Source organism: Lonchura striata, chromosome 5 (genome assembly GCF_046129695.1).
Source record: "Lonchura striata isolate bLonStr1 chromosome 5, bLonStr1.mat, whole genome shotgun sequence".
Classification (NCBI taxonomy): domain Eukaryota; kingdom Metazoa; phylum Chordata; class Aves; order Passeriformes; family Estrildidae; genus Lonchura; species Lonchura striata.
Genome location: NC_134607.1, coordinates 17,367,894 through 17,384,904, shown reverse-complemented (window position 1 = coordinate 17,384,904; position 17,011 = coordinate 17,367,894). Strand labels below are relative to the sequence as shown.

General features: G+C 39.5%; 1 protein-coding gene across 1 annotated transcript; it reads right to left on the bottom strand.

Annotated features, from left to right (window-relative positions):
- Window positions 1-127: 127 nt before the first annotated feature.
- Window positions 128-4,657, bottom strand: YARS2 (tyrosyl-tRNA synthetase 2). Its single transcript, XM_021549367.2, has 5 exons — window positions 3,855-4,657; window positions 2,824-2,991; window positions 1,524-1,679; window positions 1,037-1,207; window positions 128-787 (listed from the first exon to the last, which is right to left on the bottom strand). Exons 1-5 carry the CDS (start codon window positions 4,655-4,657, stop codon window positions 628-630), a joined length of 1,458 nt encoding a protein of 485 aa, XP_021405042.2. The 3' UTR covers window positions 128-627.
- Between the last annotated feature and the right edge of the window lie 12,354 nt (window positions 4,658-17,011).

The following is a 17,011-nucleotide window of genomic DNA, read 5'->3' as shown; positions in this document are numbered from 1 at the left end:
TAAGCTTTTAAAGGCTCTGTACTTTCAGATTCCAAAACTGAATTTCCTGTGTATTCCCACAGGAAGGCTGGAAAGCTTTGGTGCAATGTGTCCCCATACATAACCAAGAACTAATTTACATTAGAGCTTTATCATTTAGTCCTTTATTATGAATTTTCTGCAGCTTCCTTCAAAGCAAACCTGTTCAGGTAAACATGACCGTAGGTTGGTTGTCTTTGCCCCCAGCAAGGTTTCTTGGTTAGAGGAACACACATTAGGTGTAAGAAGGAGCGGGTTTGAGTTTGCTTTGGCTCATTTTCCTGTGGGTTATCCTGTGGAATAACTGGGCACTGTTCTACAACACAGAGGGCTCTTAAAGGAGTAGAAGCACATCTCCATCGCTGGACTTTGAAATAAATCTTTTCATTTTCTTCTTATGCAGATCCTTATGAGTGCTGCTTTGAATAAGGCAGAGTATCTACAATCTCGTCAGTGGTTTAACTCCTTTATATGAACTCTGATGCACTTTGAAAAAGAAGCATTGTGCAGTCTCTGAGCTGTGTAGTAATGTACAGTACAGAAATATCTTCAAGTACATCTTCAAGCAGCACAGTTAGAGACCCATCATTTTAGGGAGATATTCTGTTGTCACAACTGCAGCCATTTTATAATGTAGTAATTTTTCTTTCCAACCCTAAGTAATGATACTCCATTCTTCAGAATATGCTGTCCCAGAATAAGAACAGTCTCAGGATTAGTTACACGATTCCCATTTAGTGAAACTCCTCCATCTGTAATTTTCCGGTACCTTAAAAACAAAACAGAAACAACTGTTAATTGCAAGAAAAAGCTATTTATTAAGAATTGAAGGTTCACTTACGTGTTTTTATTTTGTTGTTGTTGGATACATAATTGAATCAATTTTAATTCTTCTACACTTCACTTAGTCCAGGTCAACGGTGACTGAAATTAACCTTAGGGTCTACTACTCCATTTCTTTCTGAGAAGGGTAAATACTATTTTGAGTATTTACCCATGATCACAGGTGAGAACTTACCCACTAGGTCCATCTGGAATGGCATTTGCTTTGCGACACAAGTCAAGAACAGTCATCCCAGGTTCAAGCATCAGTTCAGCAGAAGTAGCTTGTCTGAAAAGTTCCTGTAGCTCTTGGTCAGACATTTCTTCCAGTGCCTCCACACTGCTGTAATAAAGGGCCTTAGTGCACCTGTGAGAACAAAGAGCATTCAGAATACAAACTATCTTCACACAAAGTACTACTGGACTCATCAGATTCCCCTTCCCTGTTTCTTTTGGGAGCCCACAAACTAACAGAAATACTTCAAATACACCCCCATTTCCTTATTGTACCCTACTGCCCTGCAACTTTTTTTAAAAATATTTCCAGTGCATTTTTAAGTCTCTACATTTTTTTCTCTTTTAACATCTAAGCAACAACTTACTAGATTAAAATAGTCCCTGAAAAGCTATGGAGAATTACCACAGAAATCTGAATCAAAACTGCTTGATACATTAAACTCTACCTCTTAGCAGATTCCAGCCCTTCTCTACCATGGACAAGCTTAGTTACTTCTGCAGCCAGTCGTTTCTGAGGTCCCCATTTCTCAGGTTCTTTAGCATGCATTTCCATGATGTGGGCAATCTCCGCAAGAGGGAGGAAGGTGAATAGTTTCAAGTATCTATGAGCAGAGAAAAAATACTTTGTCTATAAAGCCATGATTATAGATTTCCTGCCTTTGTCATTCAAACTTCAGTAACTGCATGAAAATTATTCTTAGTCAATTTAAGAAATACATATTAAGATGCTCTGTCCTTTCAATCAAATCTTTAAAACTCACATTTTACTTTATTATTCTGTCTAAGGTCAAGTCTTCAGGCATAAGATTGTGTTAGCTGCTTTTATGAAGCTTGTACTTCAGTCAACAATTTAGTTTTCTCTTGAAACTTTTATAGGATTTATTGGAATCGTGTGTCAACTAACAAGGTTTGTATTTATCTTAGGAGATCCACAATATGCTAATGCAAAATCACACTGCCAGTCTGTGGACATCATGGGACAGAAGCGTACTTGTGTTGGCAAGTATCTCAGCAGGAAAAATATTTAGGATAATCAAGAATTTAAAGATACATCCTGAGCCTACTCTTTACAACAAAGTCAATTTTAATGAGCTGTCAGTCCTATGCAGTGTATTGCAGGTACCTTTACTGTTAAAAAGTCTGAATGGCTGAAATATTTTAGTTTTAAGTATCCACATTCCTTTCTTTTCAGTCTGAAAGGTGTTGGGGATCAAAATATGGATTTGAATTATCAGGGGATAATTCAAACTTTTGAGAGAGGTAACTTTTGAGACAAAACTTTTGAGAGAGGTAAGTAAGTTATAAGGCAGGTCCCAATATGAAAGGGCAGTAGCTCAGATTTAACAGTGCTATTGACGTTTAATGTAAAACAGATTTAGAAAAGAATACAGAACAACTTCTTAAAATCGATGTAGAAATGTAGTGTACTGAAAAAAACTGTGATGCTACAGTACTAAAACTAATATGAAATGTAAGAGAGTCAGCCCACTGGCACAACAAAATGATTATGCTTCACTCCTTTCTCATCCCCCTTGTAATTTTCTGATGAGTATTTCAGCATATGGAAGTTCCACTATCCTGTCTACTTAGGAACCAGTCATGCCTGCTTATTTCATGAACAGTTATAATTAACACATGCTTCTACATGGAGCTTGTGTTGCACATAATTAAATGAAGCAGGTACAGTGAACAGTTAGAATTAGGTTTTATGAACAATGACAAAAAGCAGGATGGAGAAAAACTTACTTTTCAACTACGTTATCTTGCTGTCTGACAAAAAACTGATACAGCTCAAATGGAGAGGTCTTATCCCTGTTGAGCCAAACTGCATTTCCAGCAGTCTTTCCCAGTTTATCACCAGTAGTACTGGTAATAAGAGGTACAGTAATTCCAAACACATCTGCTCCTGTCATCCTGAGAAAGAAGAGTCACTGCACATTAAGAAAAATAAATCGCATCTTGGTAAAAGCTGACAAAAATACAAGCATTCTGCAAGATTCTGTCCTTGATATAAAGTTGGGTGTGATGGGCAAAAAGATGCCACAACACTGTTGTGTGAAGAGGGCTTTAGGGAAAAAAACCAGCACCCTAACTTCTTAAGTTCTTTTGTATGTATCACAGACATTTATGTACTTTAAGTAGTTTATATATTATACACTGCAACTGTCTCATAATCCTATTTGGTGTGATTACATCAGGATGTGTGTGCTGGCAGACTTGTTTCGATTTTGTCCCCCGCTTCAGGGTGTTTGATTTTGGTTCTTGGATTTACTAATACAAGAACCTATTATTTTTCTTAAAAATGTACATAAACCTAGTCAAAATGTACCTATGTGCCAAGCTGTGTCAGGCCAATTAATTACTCCTCTCAAATCACAGAGTTATGTGTGTGGCCAAATCTCTTGTTGCTTTAGAGACTAAGCACACCATTCTGTTAAGGAATCACAGAACCGGTGAGGTCGGGCAAGGCCTCTGAAGCCATCGAGTCCAACCTGTGACCGAACATCACCATGTCACCTAGAGCACGGCACTAAGCGCCACGTGCAGTCCTTCCTTACACACCTCCAGGGACTGCGAACCTACCCCCTCCCCGGGCACTCCATCCCACCGCCGCCCTTCTCCGGGCTTGCTCCAGCACCTCAGCGTCCCAGCACTGGACACAGCCCTCGAGCACAGGGTGACAACATCCCCGGTCCCGCTGGCCACCCCACCGCTGCCACCGCTCGCCCGATGCCCAGACCCCGCGCATCACCTCCCGCCCCGCGCTCCGGCCGTACTTGGTGACGAGCTCGTATCCGGACATGATGTTTCCCATCTGGTCGTGGCCGCCCAGCTGGATGCGGCAGCCGTGGTGCCGGTGGAGGTGCAGGAAGTCGTAGGCCTGCAGCGCGGGGTACAGGAATTCGGCCAGGCTCATGCCCTCGGCGCTGTGCAGCCGCGCCTGGCAGCTCTGCCGGCTCAGCAGCGTGCCCATGCGGAGGCGGCCGCCCGCACCGCCCAGGAAGCGGAGCAGCGGCTCCCGGCCGAGCCAGCGGGCGTTGTCCAGCAGGGCGGCGCGGCCGAGCCGCCCGGCCGCCGGCTCCCAGAACAGCTCCCGGTGGTTCCCGAACAGCCGCTCCAGCCCCGCGCGCAGCGCCCGCGCGTGCGCGCGCACCCGCCCCGCCGGCAGCGGCTCCCGCGCGCGCTCCCGCCCGCTGGGGTCCCCCAGCCGCGCCGTGGCCCCGCCCACCACGGCGATCACGTCGTGGCCCGCGCGCTGGAAGTGCAGCAGCGCCATGACGGGCAGCAGGTGCCCCACGTGCAGCGAGTCCGCCGTGGGGTCGAAGCCGCAGTAGGCGGCCAGCGGCGGCCGGCCCGGCTGCAGCAGCGCCGGCAGCTGCTCCTCCGCGCTCTGCGCCGGGAACACCTCCTGGAACAGCCCGCGCTCGCACTGCGCCGCCAGCAGCCCCGCGGCGCCCCGCGCCCGCCGCGCCGGCTCGTGGGCCCGGCGGCGGGGCGGCGGCGGCGGGAGCGGGGCCCGGCGCAGGCCCCACGGCCCCGCCGCCCGCCCGCAGCGCCGGCACAGCGCGGGCGCCGCCATCGCGAGGGGCACGCCGGGAGCGCCGCGGCGGGCGGGGCCGCTGGCCGGGACCGCCCCGGGACCGCCCCGGAACCGGGAGCGGCGGGGCCCGGGGGCTCTGCGGGGCTCGGGGACCGCGGCCGCGCTGCGCGCTGGGCGGTGCTTGCGAACCGGCGAGTGTCGGCTGCTCCTCGCTGCATCCCTCCCAGCCCCAAACCCCGCGGTTTCAGCGCTGGCAGGCGCTGGGAGTCAGCCCCTCGGCAGAGCGGGTACCACGCTCGGAGTCACGCCGGGACTTTAGAATCTACAGACCCGAGAATTTATTAGCTGTGTTGCCGGCATTTATTAGCTGTGTTCCTAGAATGTGTTAGCTATATTCCTAGGTATTTTTAGCTGTGTTACATGTCTTGAATGCTTGGGAAGAGGGAGCTCGAACTATAGATGGAGGTAGACTGTAGACTGCAGCTGTAGGCACGTGGGTGATAAAAGGAAGGCTGAGGACACGCGGGCTCTCTGCAGGGGAACAGAGCACCTGGGATATGGGGAACGCTGAGGTATGCCATGGTTTTTTTGCCTCAGTCTTCACTGGCAGGTGTTCCAAGCACCCCGGCAGAGTTGCAGAAGGAAAGGTAAAGCTGAGGAGAATGAAGCACCTGCTGCAGGAGAAGAGGAGGTTTGAGCCTGTCTAAGGAACCTGTGGGTGCACAGGACATGATGAGATGATTTCACAGGACCTGAGGGGGCTGGTGGACAAAATGTCTAAACCACTCTCCATATTTGAGGAGCTGTAAGGGTTACCTTTGAGACAATGGCAAGCACTTTGTAGACATTGTCAAAATCTTTGCTATTTTGTGTTAGAAGCAATACGTAGAGATTATATACAATGGGAAAATCAATAAATGGAAATCCTGTGCAAACTTAGCAAAGTTTAGGTTATTGACTCACCAAATGATACAAGAAGAGTAGTTCTGACACACTAGATCCCAAAAACCAGCCATTGTCTCATAATGGGGCTGGTAATATTCTCCATGCACCTCTTTCACACTCAGCTGAAATTCCTCTTCTCTAGCATTCTGTATTCCTATTTGAGTGCTAGCAATCACAATGGCTGTAGCAAGTTCTTCCTTGCTGTAGGTTCAGGTAAATGCCCAGCTGGGCCAGATGGTTCGATTCCTTTGTGCTGGAAGGGGCCACTGACTTCACATAATCCCTTTTTCTTCTCTTGGTGGCTCACGACAACCCTGCAATGCTCCTGGCATTCCCAGAAGAGTGACTGGGAAGCTGCCTGGGGAAAATCAGTCTGGGGCTGCTGTTTGAGGGTGGCTGAATACGAGCCAGCAGTGGGCCCAGGTAGCCAAGAATCCCAATGCCATCCTGGCCTGTGTCAGCAGTAGTGGGGCTAGCAGGACCAGGGCAGTGATGGTCTCTCTGCTCAGCACTGGTGAGGCAACACCCCAAATCCTGTGTCCAGTTTTGAGCCCTTCATGACACAAAAGACACTGATGTGCTGGAGCATGTCCAGCGAAGGGTGATAAAACTGGTGAAGGACCAGAAATTAACTTTGAAATCTCTGAGATGCTGTGTTGTGTTAGCAACAATGAACCAGTTAACAGAGCTGCTTTTTGCCCTTTTGTTCTTTATTGATGTCTCCTGTACTTTGCTTTCATTTCACAGGGACAGCCTGTGGCTGCTGGGATGATGAACCAGCATAAAGCTCCACAGCATCATCACAAGCTTTAGAATCCATCTCCCCCAACCCTTCTCCAGTAAATTCCCTGGTGCTGGGATAGTCACCATGTGATGGCAGATGCTCTGGATGTGCCCTCTGCCTTCCAGAGCACAACTCATACCAATGCACCTCTTTTCTTATTATTGCTTATGCTGTACTCTGAGGGTTTTTCCTCTTTACTCTTTACGAGGAAAAGCATTTGATTTCAATGTACATCTAAGGGGTAGATGACTCTGTGGTGTCTGTAGGCAAGAGGACAGGTGTTATTTTCTGCAGTCCTTAATCCCCCTGCAACTTTTACCTCTCAGATTAGTCAGAGCATTTGAACTAATAGTTTTCCTTTCCCTTTGTTGTAGTTTGTCACCCTCCCTCACATTTATTTTATTTTGTTTGATTTTCTTATTTTTTAGAATACCTATTTTTTTCTTATCTTTTCTTTTCCAGTTGAAAAGTAACTAGTTCCCTCTTTCTTCAGCTCTCTGTACCCCGGGGTATTTGGTGCTTGTGTGTTCCTTTCTTCTCCTGTCTTTCTCTGCTGTAATTGTTTAATTTCGTTTCTTTTTCATAGACATCTTTATATGTCCTTTAGGTTTAGGGTGAGGGTTAGAATTAGCGTTGAGGTTAAACTTCAGGTTAGTGGTAGGGTGACCATAAACTTAACCCTAAACATTAACCCTTACCCTAAACCTAACCTAACCCTAAACCAGAACCGAAACCCTATACCTAACCCTAACCCTCAACCTAAGCCTAACCCTTTTCCTAACCCTAAACCTAACCCTAACGGTAACCCTAACCCTAATCCGAAACCCTAACCCTATCCCTTGGATGGGAAACTCTTTTGTGATATCACAGCCTCATTACTTTTCTTCCAGCCTCTTGCTTATCCAACCCCTTGCTTGTCTTCTAGCATCACCTGTGCTATACAGATGCAATTACTCTTTTTCTCTCTCAAACAGAAATCTACTTCTATATTGCGGATGACACAAAGTGACAATTGGATTATTAATCCTGGATGAATTTAGAATTATACCTTCTGTATTTAAATGTGAGCTAGATATATCTACAACTCCATCTTCCCCTACATATTTAAATAATTACAGCATACCTACAAAATTAGCAAAGAAACCTCTTTTTCAGTTTCATCTGCAAGTAAAGTGGGAGTTTACCCTTATATATCTTCATGTTCCCAAGTTAGTAAGTAAAATATTGAATCCTATATGAAAACAGTATTTAATATTTATTTTTACATGATGGTATCTGGCAGAAATACTGATTTTTCAACAGGAGGGAAAGGGCACATAAGAAATCAAAATGAGTATCGTTACTTCTAATTGAAATAATTGACATAAGCAAAGGAATATTTCTACAACAATTGAACTCTAGAATTTAAATTTTTCTAACACTCCTATCTTTCATTTCTAGTGTGTAGTCTATAGAGCTCAAGTGAGTGGCAAACACTCAAGACCTCACTTAAATAGACCAGTATTTATTTTCCATGAGATTAAAGAAAATTCTGATTTAAAAAACAAGGAAAAGCAAACAGAAATAAAGTAAGGGTAATGTTCAGATGTTCTCAAATTGTCTCATAGTCTTAGATAGATTTGATTTGCCTTTCTTTTTGTTGGTGGTTTTTGTTTGGGTTTTTTTTTCCCGACCCTCAAAAGTTTAACACTCAGCCCTCAATCAAAATAACAAGAAATGAGATTTTTGCCTAAACATATTGTTTCACTATAAGCTGAAAACATCAGAAGATCAGGTTCTTAAATGGGATTTATAACATCTCCGCTATCTTCAGGGACACTTGGTAAAATCAACCTGAATTAATTGGAGGGTGAATTTAAAACTCATTGGCTACCTGCACTAAATTTTTGTGTGGATGTAGATATGATTTATCTTTATTAACTCCGTAAGTTCCGAAACAAGGGATTGACACTGTTAAACTAACCAGGTGTGCCATTCTGATTGACTTTCCCAAGTGTTCAGGAAAGAGAAGTGCTCACTTAGAGAGGAGAAGAGGTTCCTTTACAGTATTTAAATTCTTCCACGTCTGGAAAGGAAAAGATATTAAATATATGCAAGCATTTGTTTCCTTTAAATGACTGAATTTTAGTTCAACTAAGAATGGCCACAGATCAGGGAGCTCTTGTTCTGTCCATAGTAATTTACCCATTATTCTTGTCTATCTCTTGATAAATGCATAGATATCCCTATGGACTCTGTTGGTCATTACTTGAATTCTACAGACTTAGGAAAACCAACAGAAGCACAATAATTCTCAGAAGCTAGGGGAATTATATAATATGAGTTGAGCTGGACAGGACAAACACATCAAGCTAATATGGTTAACGCTACGTTCTCTGTTTATTCTCTAAAAGATGTCAGTTTATATACACTTCAACATAGTTTACACATTGTGAGTACAGTATCATTGGTTAGCAAACATTGTTTACTTTTGCCTCAGGCTTTTCACACTGCAGCTCTACTCTAATTCATACTCAGATAGCTGATTACTTTGTGGTCACCTTAACATAATTTCTAACTGCACCACACTATTTTCTTGCTGCTCCCAGGCCCCACCAAGGCTGCTTATCAGGGGCCTTGTCATGAGGATAGCTCAACCCTTCACTCTAAATATAAATCATGTCCTGACTCTCTCAGAAATCTTAAAAACAATTCTCACTTATCATGTAGAGAGATTTAAGAATAAATTATTCAGTCAACAAAATATCTGAGAAGAGAAAATCATATACTGGCCTCGGTCTCAACAAATCCTGATCGGGAAGTGTTAAAGTCACTCGGTGTCTTGAACCTCACTGGCAGCTATACTTTGCTTTTTTTTTACAGGTTAAGGAATGTGTTACGTTACAAAACCTTTTACCTCTGATTCTAAATGGAGAAAGCTATGAAATTGTGCTTTTAATGGTATTTACTTTCACCTAATAAGCAAAATATGAATCTTTTTGGGTTTCTAAAGATAAAAATGTGGGAAGCTTCCTAACTTCAGCTGAGGTATATTTCTTTTTTGCAGACCTTTGCAAAGCAAATCACTCATTTTGCATGCTGTGTTGTCAGCTACTAAGATGCCACCTGCAATATTCTGTGACACACGATGAAATTTATTTTCAATTTTTTAAACTGTGTTTATGTTCCCCTCCCCCCCTTTTTTTCCCCCCATATACCGTACTCAGGCAAAGATAAGGTTTTGCTGTTTGGTTTAGCAAATCTATTGGGGGTTATCTCCTTAGTATCATGGTATTTTATACCACAGAATTATAGAGAGAACTGCTATGCAGATAAAAACATTTTGGGGCATCAAAAATTCCTCAGAGTTGAATGTTCTGTGATCAGGCCTAAATTTTAAATGTGTTTCATTTGCAAAGGGAAATAGCATGTTATGTTGTATTAAGAGACTGAAATCAAACAATGCGAAAATTATTCATTCCTGCCAGGCACTATCTAGAGGCAGCTGGTCAGTTAGCCTATGCAAGTAAAACAGGTACTTCCAAACTGGCACAAGATTGCTGCAAACTGACAAATCTATTAAAGTAAAATAAAAACTAGTCTAAATATATTATTAAGTTAAACTTTTGATTTTTTTGGTAACTTTTTATACTCTGTGGTTTTTACCAAATGCTAACCTTCTCATCCTAGTTGCATATATACTGGAAAGTAAATATTAAAACCTTTATTTTTTTTTCATGAATTCTCTGAAAAACAAGGTTTATTACACAGTATTCATTTTGCTTCTAGTGTGTCAGGTCTAAAGGATTTTGTAGATAATTTCTGTCATCATTAGACTTCCCACAGAAATGATCACCAGTTATCACAATTACTGGAGAGACAGGGAGGAAGGGAGCAAGAAGGCACAGCATTATTAATAATTTGACAGAACAAGTCCAACACACATCTAAGAAAATTTTCGTTTTTACTGATTTCTTTGTCTCTTTTTTTTTCTTCTTCTTCTTCTTACCTATCACCTTAGCTTTATGAGACTGAAGACAAATGCTAATGAGCTTATAATTGGCTTAAGCCCTAGAAAATTACTTTGGGGAATTTGTATGAGTATGTTTTATTTGTATAAAACATGAGTTTTATTAGCTTGGAGATAATTAGTAGATCAGTTAAAGTAAATAATTTCCTGCTTCTGCTAGGCATATGCAGTCAAATGCAAATGTATTTTACTTCTTCCTACATACACCTACTTCAAAATTACTTGTAAAAAGGTTAAGATTTAAAAGGACAGTGTGCATGGAGGAGGAAGCTTACTTATGCTCAGTAATGATTTTTTAAAACTAATTAATTTTATAAAATTTTGGATGGTATGCTTTGTTATATGTGAATATATTTTTCTTCAGGAAAATTTTTGCACATCTCAAGTCTTTCATTCCTCCAATTCATGCTGGCATTGCAAAAAGGATAGAAGTATACCTAGCTGTTATAATACACAAAAAAATTATTTCATATGGACTCAAACTCCCAAACTCAGATGTTTCTCTTTCCCTATTTCTAGACCATGATGTAGCCCTTGTCAAATGTGTCCAGGTTGAAGTCCTGTTTCTCGAATGTGGCTATACACATTATGAAGGTGAAAGGTTCCTATGAGTGAGTTTGTACTTGACACTTCTCTGTCATCTAAAATTCCAGTCACAAGCCATGAGTCCTTTCCAATTTGTGGAATCGTCTTGGCATCATCAGGGAACTGGGAATACAGCAGAAGAGGTTTTGGTACCTTCAGAGCTTTTGGGATGGATGTCAAAGGAAAGTTAATATATGCAATAGCATTGCAGTCACAACTGTCAGGCTTTCTGCTATGGAAACAAAAACATGTATAGTAAGTTTCCACTGCTTTGGATTCCTATAACAATCCTTTGCTAGCATCTGCTGCAAAGTGACATTTCTCAGCTAGAAAAGCTAGCATAAGATAGAAAGATGTGCTCTTTCTGCAAGCTCATGATGATCCCACAGCATTTCTGTGTGAAGAAACAGATCCATCTAACCAAAAGGCTTGCACGGATCTTCCAATGCCAGTTAGGGAAATCAGCAATAAAGGAATTGGCTGCCGAGTCAAAACCCCAGGTTTCCACAAGACCATAGCTAATCAGTTCACTAGAAGACAACTATTGGGATGATGCTGTTGGAGAATTATGCAGCCACACTGTCTGAAACATGTCTGCTGAGATTTGAGCATTTCAAATCTAATATAAGTCTGAAGGAGAAGGTGATTCCTGGTTTTGATCTCAGTTTTAGAACCTCAGGTATTGTACTGGACTCCTAAGCAAAGAGGAAACATACTACTCTCCAGGCATAGCATTCTCTGCTTCAACAGGATCTGGCCAACTACAAGAGAAGGCTCACAGCAATCAGGGAAAAAAGGGTTAAACTCTTCAACTCTGTATCTTTGAATACTCTTGAGTTTGAATGTTCTTGAGTAAATGGAAATTTGTAGAGAAATCTTCCATGTTTTTTATTCTAATGTTACTCTATGAAGAAATTTTTCAAATTAATGGGGAATAAAGAAGTGCTCCAAAATCAGTTTCAAGGTATATTTTTCAGGTTGTTTGATTTAGATAGGACATGTGTTTCATTTTTTTTTTGGTATTGTATGGACTTTTGTAATAGTTTTCCCTAATGTATCATTAGTGCACAGACTGTGTGTCTCTATTTCTTATTTAATATTTGTATTTCTTTAGTAGGTCCTATAGTTTACCAGGCCAGAGTTTCTTATCAGAACTGGACAGTAAACACATACTTATAATAGCTCAGTTATTAAGTTGGATACATTTATAAATCAAGCATGGATAGCAAAGAGAAAAATTTCAAACAAATTAACTTATAGAAAAAATAAAACTGGAAAAAAAAAGTTCCACTTAAAAAAAATGTTATAGGGTTGTTCCTCAAAAGCCAGAAAAAAGTAGGACATCTGCTAAACAATTAATTATGAGTAAAGGAATTAAAATAAAGCAGCTTTGTGGAAAAAAGCAATATTCCCAGTTTCTACTGTTTCCAAGATGAATGAAATGTGTCTGCTTGGGGATACAAATGTGATATATTGTGAACAGCATTTTAAAGGCATCTCTTAAGACTTAGGGCAAAAGTATGTATACCAATACAAAAATGAAGCCTATATTTAGATATTGTTGTACTTATTTAAGCTCCTATTAATTATTCATAAACTTAAAAGAAAATTCCATAAATGTCAAAATAATTATTTCATTTATCAGTCTCTACAGTTATTTGATAATAGGTATTAAATAGATAAATGCTCATGCCATTTGAAGAAAAAGGCTCATTGTTCTTGATGCCATTGAAGTAAATAAGAAGTGTTTTGCAAGGATTTTAGTCAATCTACATTATTACAGGTATTTACATAATAAATAGAATTCAGGGTTGCAAGTTGCAAAACCTGAATTTGTCTGTTTTTAAACACATCTATTTGTAATCCATGTGTCTTGGGGTTTGTTTGTTTGGTTTTTTTGGTTTTTTTTTTGTTTTGGTTTGGTTTTTTGTTTTTGTTGTTGCATACAGTGAATATTTTAAAATTATCTGCATGCCTTCTTCTACATTGAATATGATTTTTTTAGTTAAATATTGTTAGCACTATCCAGTCTTACTTGCCCATAAAACTATGATGACCCTATTAAAACATAAACATAAAAATGGCTTATCTAAAATTTAATGGTAATTTTCTGAAGAGTGCTAATGTCCTCACATACATGTAAGAGTGAGCTCTCCCAGAAGATTCTGAACTCACCAAACTTCTCTGTAATGCAATACACACACAAATACAAGGCACAGATAGTAAGAGCTGACAAATTCCATTCATTAATGTAAAAGATGTTGGCTTCCAGTCATTTATGTTAAGAATTTTCTCTAAAGTACTGCATCCAGCATTTCCTATTCAATTGAAAGGGCAGCAAAGGCTTAATTTCCTAACTACTGTGGCTTTAAACTATGTGAGCAAATTTTAACATCATACAATACAGTATTTTGGTTTTTGTGTTTGTGATGTGGGCACAACAGTCTCATCTTCTTTTTTCCTTACTTTTACCATTCATGTTTGTATGTTTCATACTTCTACCAGCAAGAAAACCATCCTATATAGACTTTACTCAACGTCTGCCAAAATCAGTGAAAAGTCTGCCCTTGATCTGAGGAGATTGACTCATGTTGAGCTGGATATTCCTTCTAAAACAATCATACATTATTTAGTTTCTAGTAGTTTTGCATTATTTGGAATTATTGCTATTTTTTATGATTTTGTCACATCCTACTTGGTGCTGTAGAAGATAAGCCAGTGTCCCACAGAATTCAGCTACCTGATGCTTATGTCTTATATTGGACAGCTCTTGTCTGTACAATTATCATCAGAATGGGTGTATCATGATGAGCTATCAAGGCAAGCAAGCTACTAAGTGAACTCTTGTCCTCTTTTAATACATGAATAAAGAAGTAATTGAAATAAATATAGCAGGAAGGAATATGACTTTAGATACCTTTAGTAAATACACAATCCACAAAGTCTTGGGTTTTCAGTTGAGAATTACCATTTGTTCACACATCGTACAACCATATAAACAATCATAATTTTTCCCAAATGGTGGCCACTCTTTATGCCTGAATCACTTCCATCCACCTGGGCAAACCACTATATGACATGGAACTTCTCTGATAGCTGGAGATTCACATCATCAGACACTATGTACCTTGCAGATCATTTATGGCATGACCTACAGGAAAAAAAAAATTCTTTGTCAGTTTAGACCAAAAAAGAAGAAACCCTTAAAAGTGGTTCTCAGTTACATGGCCCAAATAGATTCTTAGTATGTGTCACTACTGAATTAATTCAGTGTTCATGTTTAGTTTTGTTATGTTTGTTGTTTGGTTTTGTAATGTTCACTGGTTTTAGTTTCATTTTATTCTAATAAATGTACTGTATGTCCTCAAAATGTACAAATTGTTAGATGGTTAGAGGTAAGTCTCCAGAGCTGTGCAACATGCTGGAAATTTTCTGTTTTTCAATACTGTATGTGTTTATCTATAGGAGGTGTTCAGTCATATTGAACAGTGCTGCAGAAAAAACTGTTAGCATGTTAACAAGGAAATTAATTAAATTAATTTTTATCTGGAAACATATGTTTTAGTGGGTTTTGGTGTTCTTATTTTCTTTCAAATAAACTATTATTTCTTGCTTTTTTGAGGGTTTCTTTTTGGTTTTTGTTTGGTTTTTTTTCAGGTTTTTGTTTCATTTTTTTGAGGAGTTGGTGGTGGTTTTGGTTTTGGTTTTTTGTTGTTGTTGGGGTTTTTTTTGTTTCATTTTTTTTCGATTTTTGTGACAGCTTTAATGGAACAGCTCAGCTCTTTGTGGGGTTCTTTTTAGTAGAGAATATCGGTTGAAGAGAGCTCTCCATTCTGCAGAGAACCCATTCTGTATTCTGTAGCCTGTTTTTATCTTTACAATAACGAATTTAAGTTTTCTGCCCTACCTTTGGTTGGTTTTGCTGTTATACTAGAACCCTACCTTTACCCTTTCAATGTAAACTGCACTACACATGCACTATTTAAATATAGTATTTAGCCTATTTCCCTTCCGTATTTTTGTTTATAATGAGTTACTATAAGCATGACTACCACATTCCATGTTACTTAAAGGCACAGAAATCAGTCTTATATTACAGCTTGTAAATAGGAAAACATTCCTCCTTCTGCTCAATTCTATTTTTGAGACGGACAGAGTTTTTGGAAGACAATTGATACAGTGTTTCTGACTCCAAACTATTGCTGAAATTTAAATAATTAATTTCAATTTAGTGTTTCACAATAAATTAATTTCCATCTTTTGCAAAACTAGTTATTCTAGGAAACCTGTCCTCAGCAGCTGAGGCTGGTCTCACCCTTATGGAGATATGATGTGAGCTTGGGACACCTTGTCCATTAGCACCTTGCAGAAGGGCATTTAGGATAAGCATAGGGGAAGAGAAATTACATGTTTTGAGATCTTGGTGTTCCTGTTCTTAAAACCATTTCCAAAAGTCAGTACATACAGCACAATTGTAATTCTGGACAGAGACTGCATATGAATCACAGCTCAGAGATAACATCAACCATCTGTCCAAAAAGTCCTTTCTGATCTCCTTGCTTGAAATGCAACAGAATCAGAGATAGCATGTGACACCATGAGAGAACCAGAGCAAAGCCATAGTTTTTATTGTAATAAAAAATGAAGTTAAAAATAGGTACTTGATAAGCCCTCCAATCTAATGTTATTACTCCTTGATGGTCTATCACTTAGTCATTGACTGAATTTCTTAACACTCTGTAATGACTAAAAAAGCTTTTTTTATTGTGAGAAATTTTGGCTCAGCCTGAAGCTTTGTCTTAGAATGTCTTCCACAAAAAATGACAGTGCAGTCAATGAGCTGCTGATGCATTAAGGCATCACTATTGATTTAAAAAAAAAAAAAAAAAAGCCAATTGCAATTTCTTGAATGAAACAGTTTTTTGATAAACATTTCAGTCTAGGAGTGAACTAATTGGTACTTGAATACACTTTGTATAAAATATTGTTCATTTTTTTTTAAATTTAGTAAATCAACTAGAAGAAAAAAAATATTTGTATCCTATTTCTTCCTTAAATAGGTTGTTTCTATGCTTGTATTAGTATTTTCTTAGCTTAAACTTGTTATATGTATTTAGGGTAAAAAATACAATTTTGATTGGTACATTTTGGTTGACAACAAATATGGACAAGAATTTAAGTAGCTTTTAGACTATTTTCTTAGCAAAGTATGAAAAACATCTCTATTTCCAAACTGAAATTTTAAGTAGAAAATAAATCCATACACCTTCATATTCCTTATAATTTTTAATCAGTTTGAAAATGCAGTGAAAACTCCTAAGAGAGCATATCATAGCAAGGCCACTACAAAACAAATAAAATTGCATTTATAAATTATATGTAACAAATGCAGCTGCATTATATTTAATGGATGGAGGAATAGAAGTAGACAGAAAAACAAAATAAATGGTCACTTAACCTGAAATTATAGTTCAGTATCACTCCTCTATATAAACATCCATTTCAAATGAAAGTGTCCATTCAGGAAGCAAGGGAGGATACTTGGTCTTTTTTTGTGTTTACATTCAAAGGCTTAAAGAATCAGCCATTTATTGGAAAAAGGTCACCTTAAGACCTTAAACTGGGAATAGGAACATAGTAAATAAGGGGGAAAAAAATTAAATATCTAAAGATTTAAATACACTGGAAAAGTGTGTGGACATGACAGGTAGAAAGAGCTATTTCATCAGATGTGAAATTTTGTATTTACTGGGCTCCTGAACCTTATGCTAGACACAGAAAGTTAAAATGCCCTTCCAGAGAAAATCATCTTCTTACATAAAAATCAAATACTTGAAGACTACCCTGTCATGCCTACAAATCTTCTGGAGTTGATACTATTCTGAATTCAGAATTATTAAAGGACTTGGATAAAACTGCTATGTTCTGTTGCGATAAAGTATTCACTAAACTGTGAGGATGTGTGGCCTGACTATACAGTGCGAGGAGCAGACCTAGAGCTGTAGGACAATAGATGTGCTGGTTCAGTCCTTTTTAGGGAAGCAATGCCCTAACAAAAAGACACCAGCAA

Excerpts from the sequence above, each read along its gene's own strand:
- YARS2 (XM_021549367.2), bottom strand. The coding sequence starts at position 4,657 with ATGGCGGCGCCCGCGCTGTGCCGGCGCTGCGGGCGGGCGGCGGGGCCG. Across the intron at positions 2,992-3,854 it reads GGATACGAGCTCGTCACCAA|GATGACAGGAGCAGATGTGT; the intron begins GTACGGCCGGAG and ends CTTCTTTCTCAG. Across the intron at positions 1,680-2,823 it reads CAAGATAACGTAGTTGAAAA|ATACTTGAAACTATTCACCT; the intron begins GTAAGTTTTTCT and ends CTCTGCTCATAG.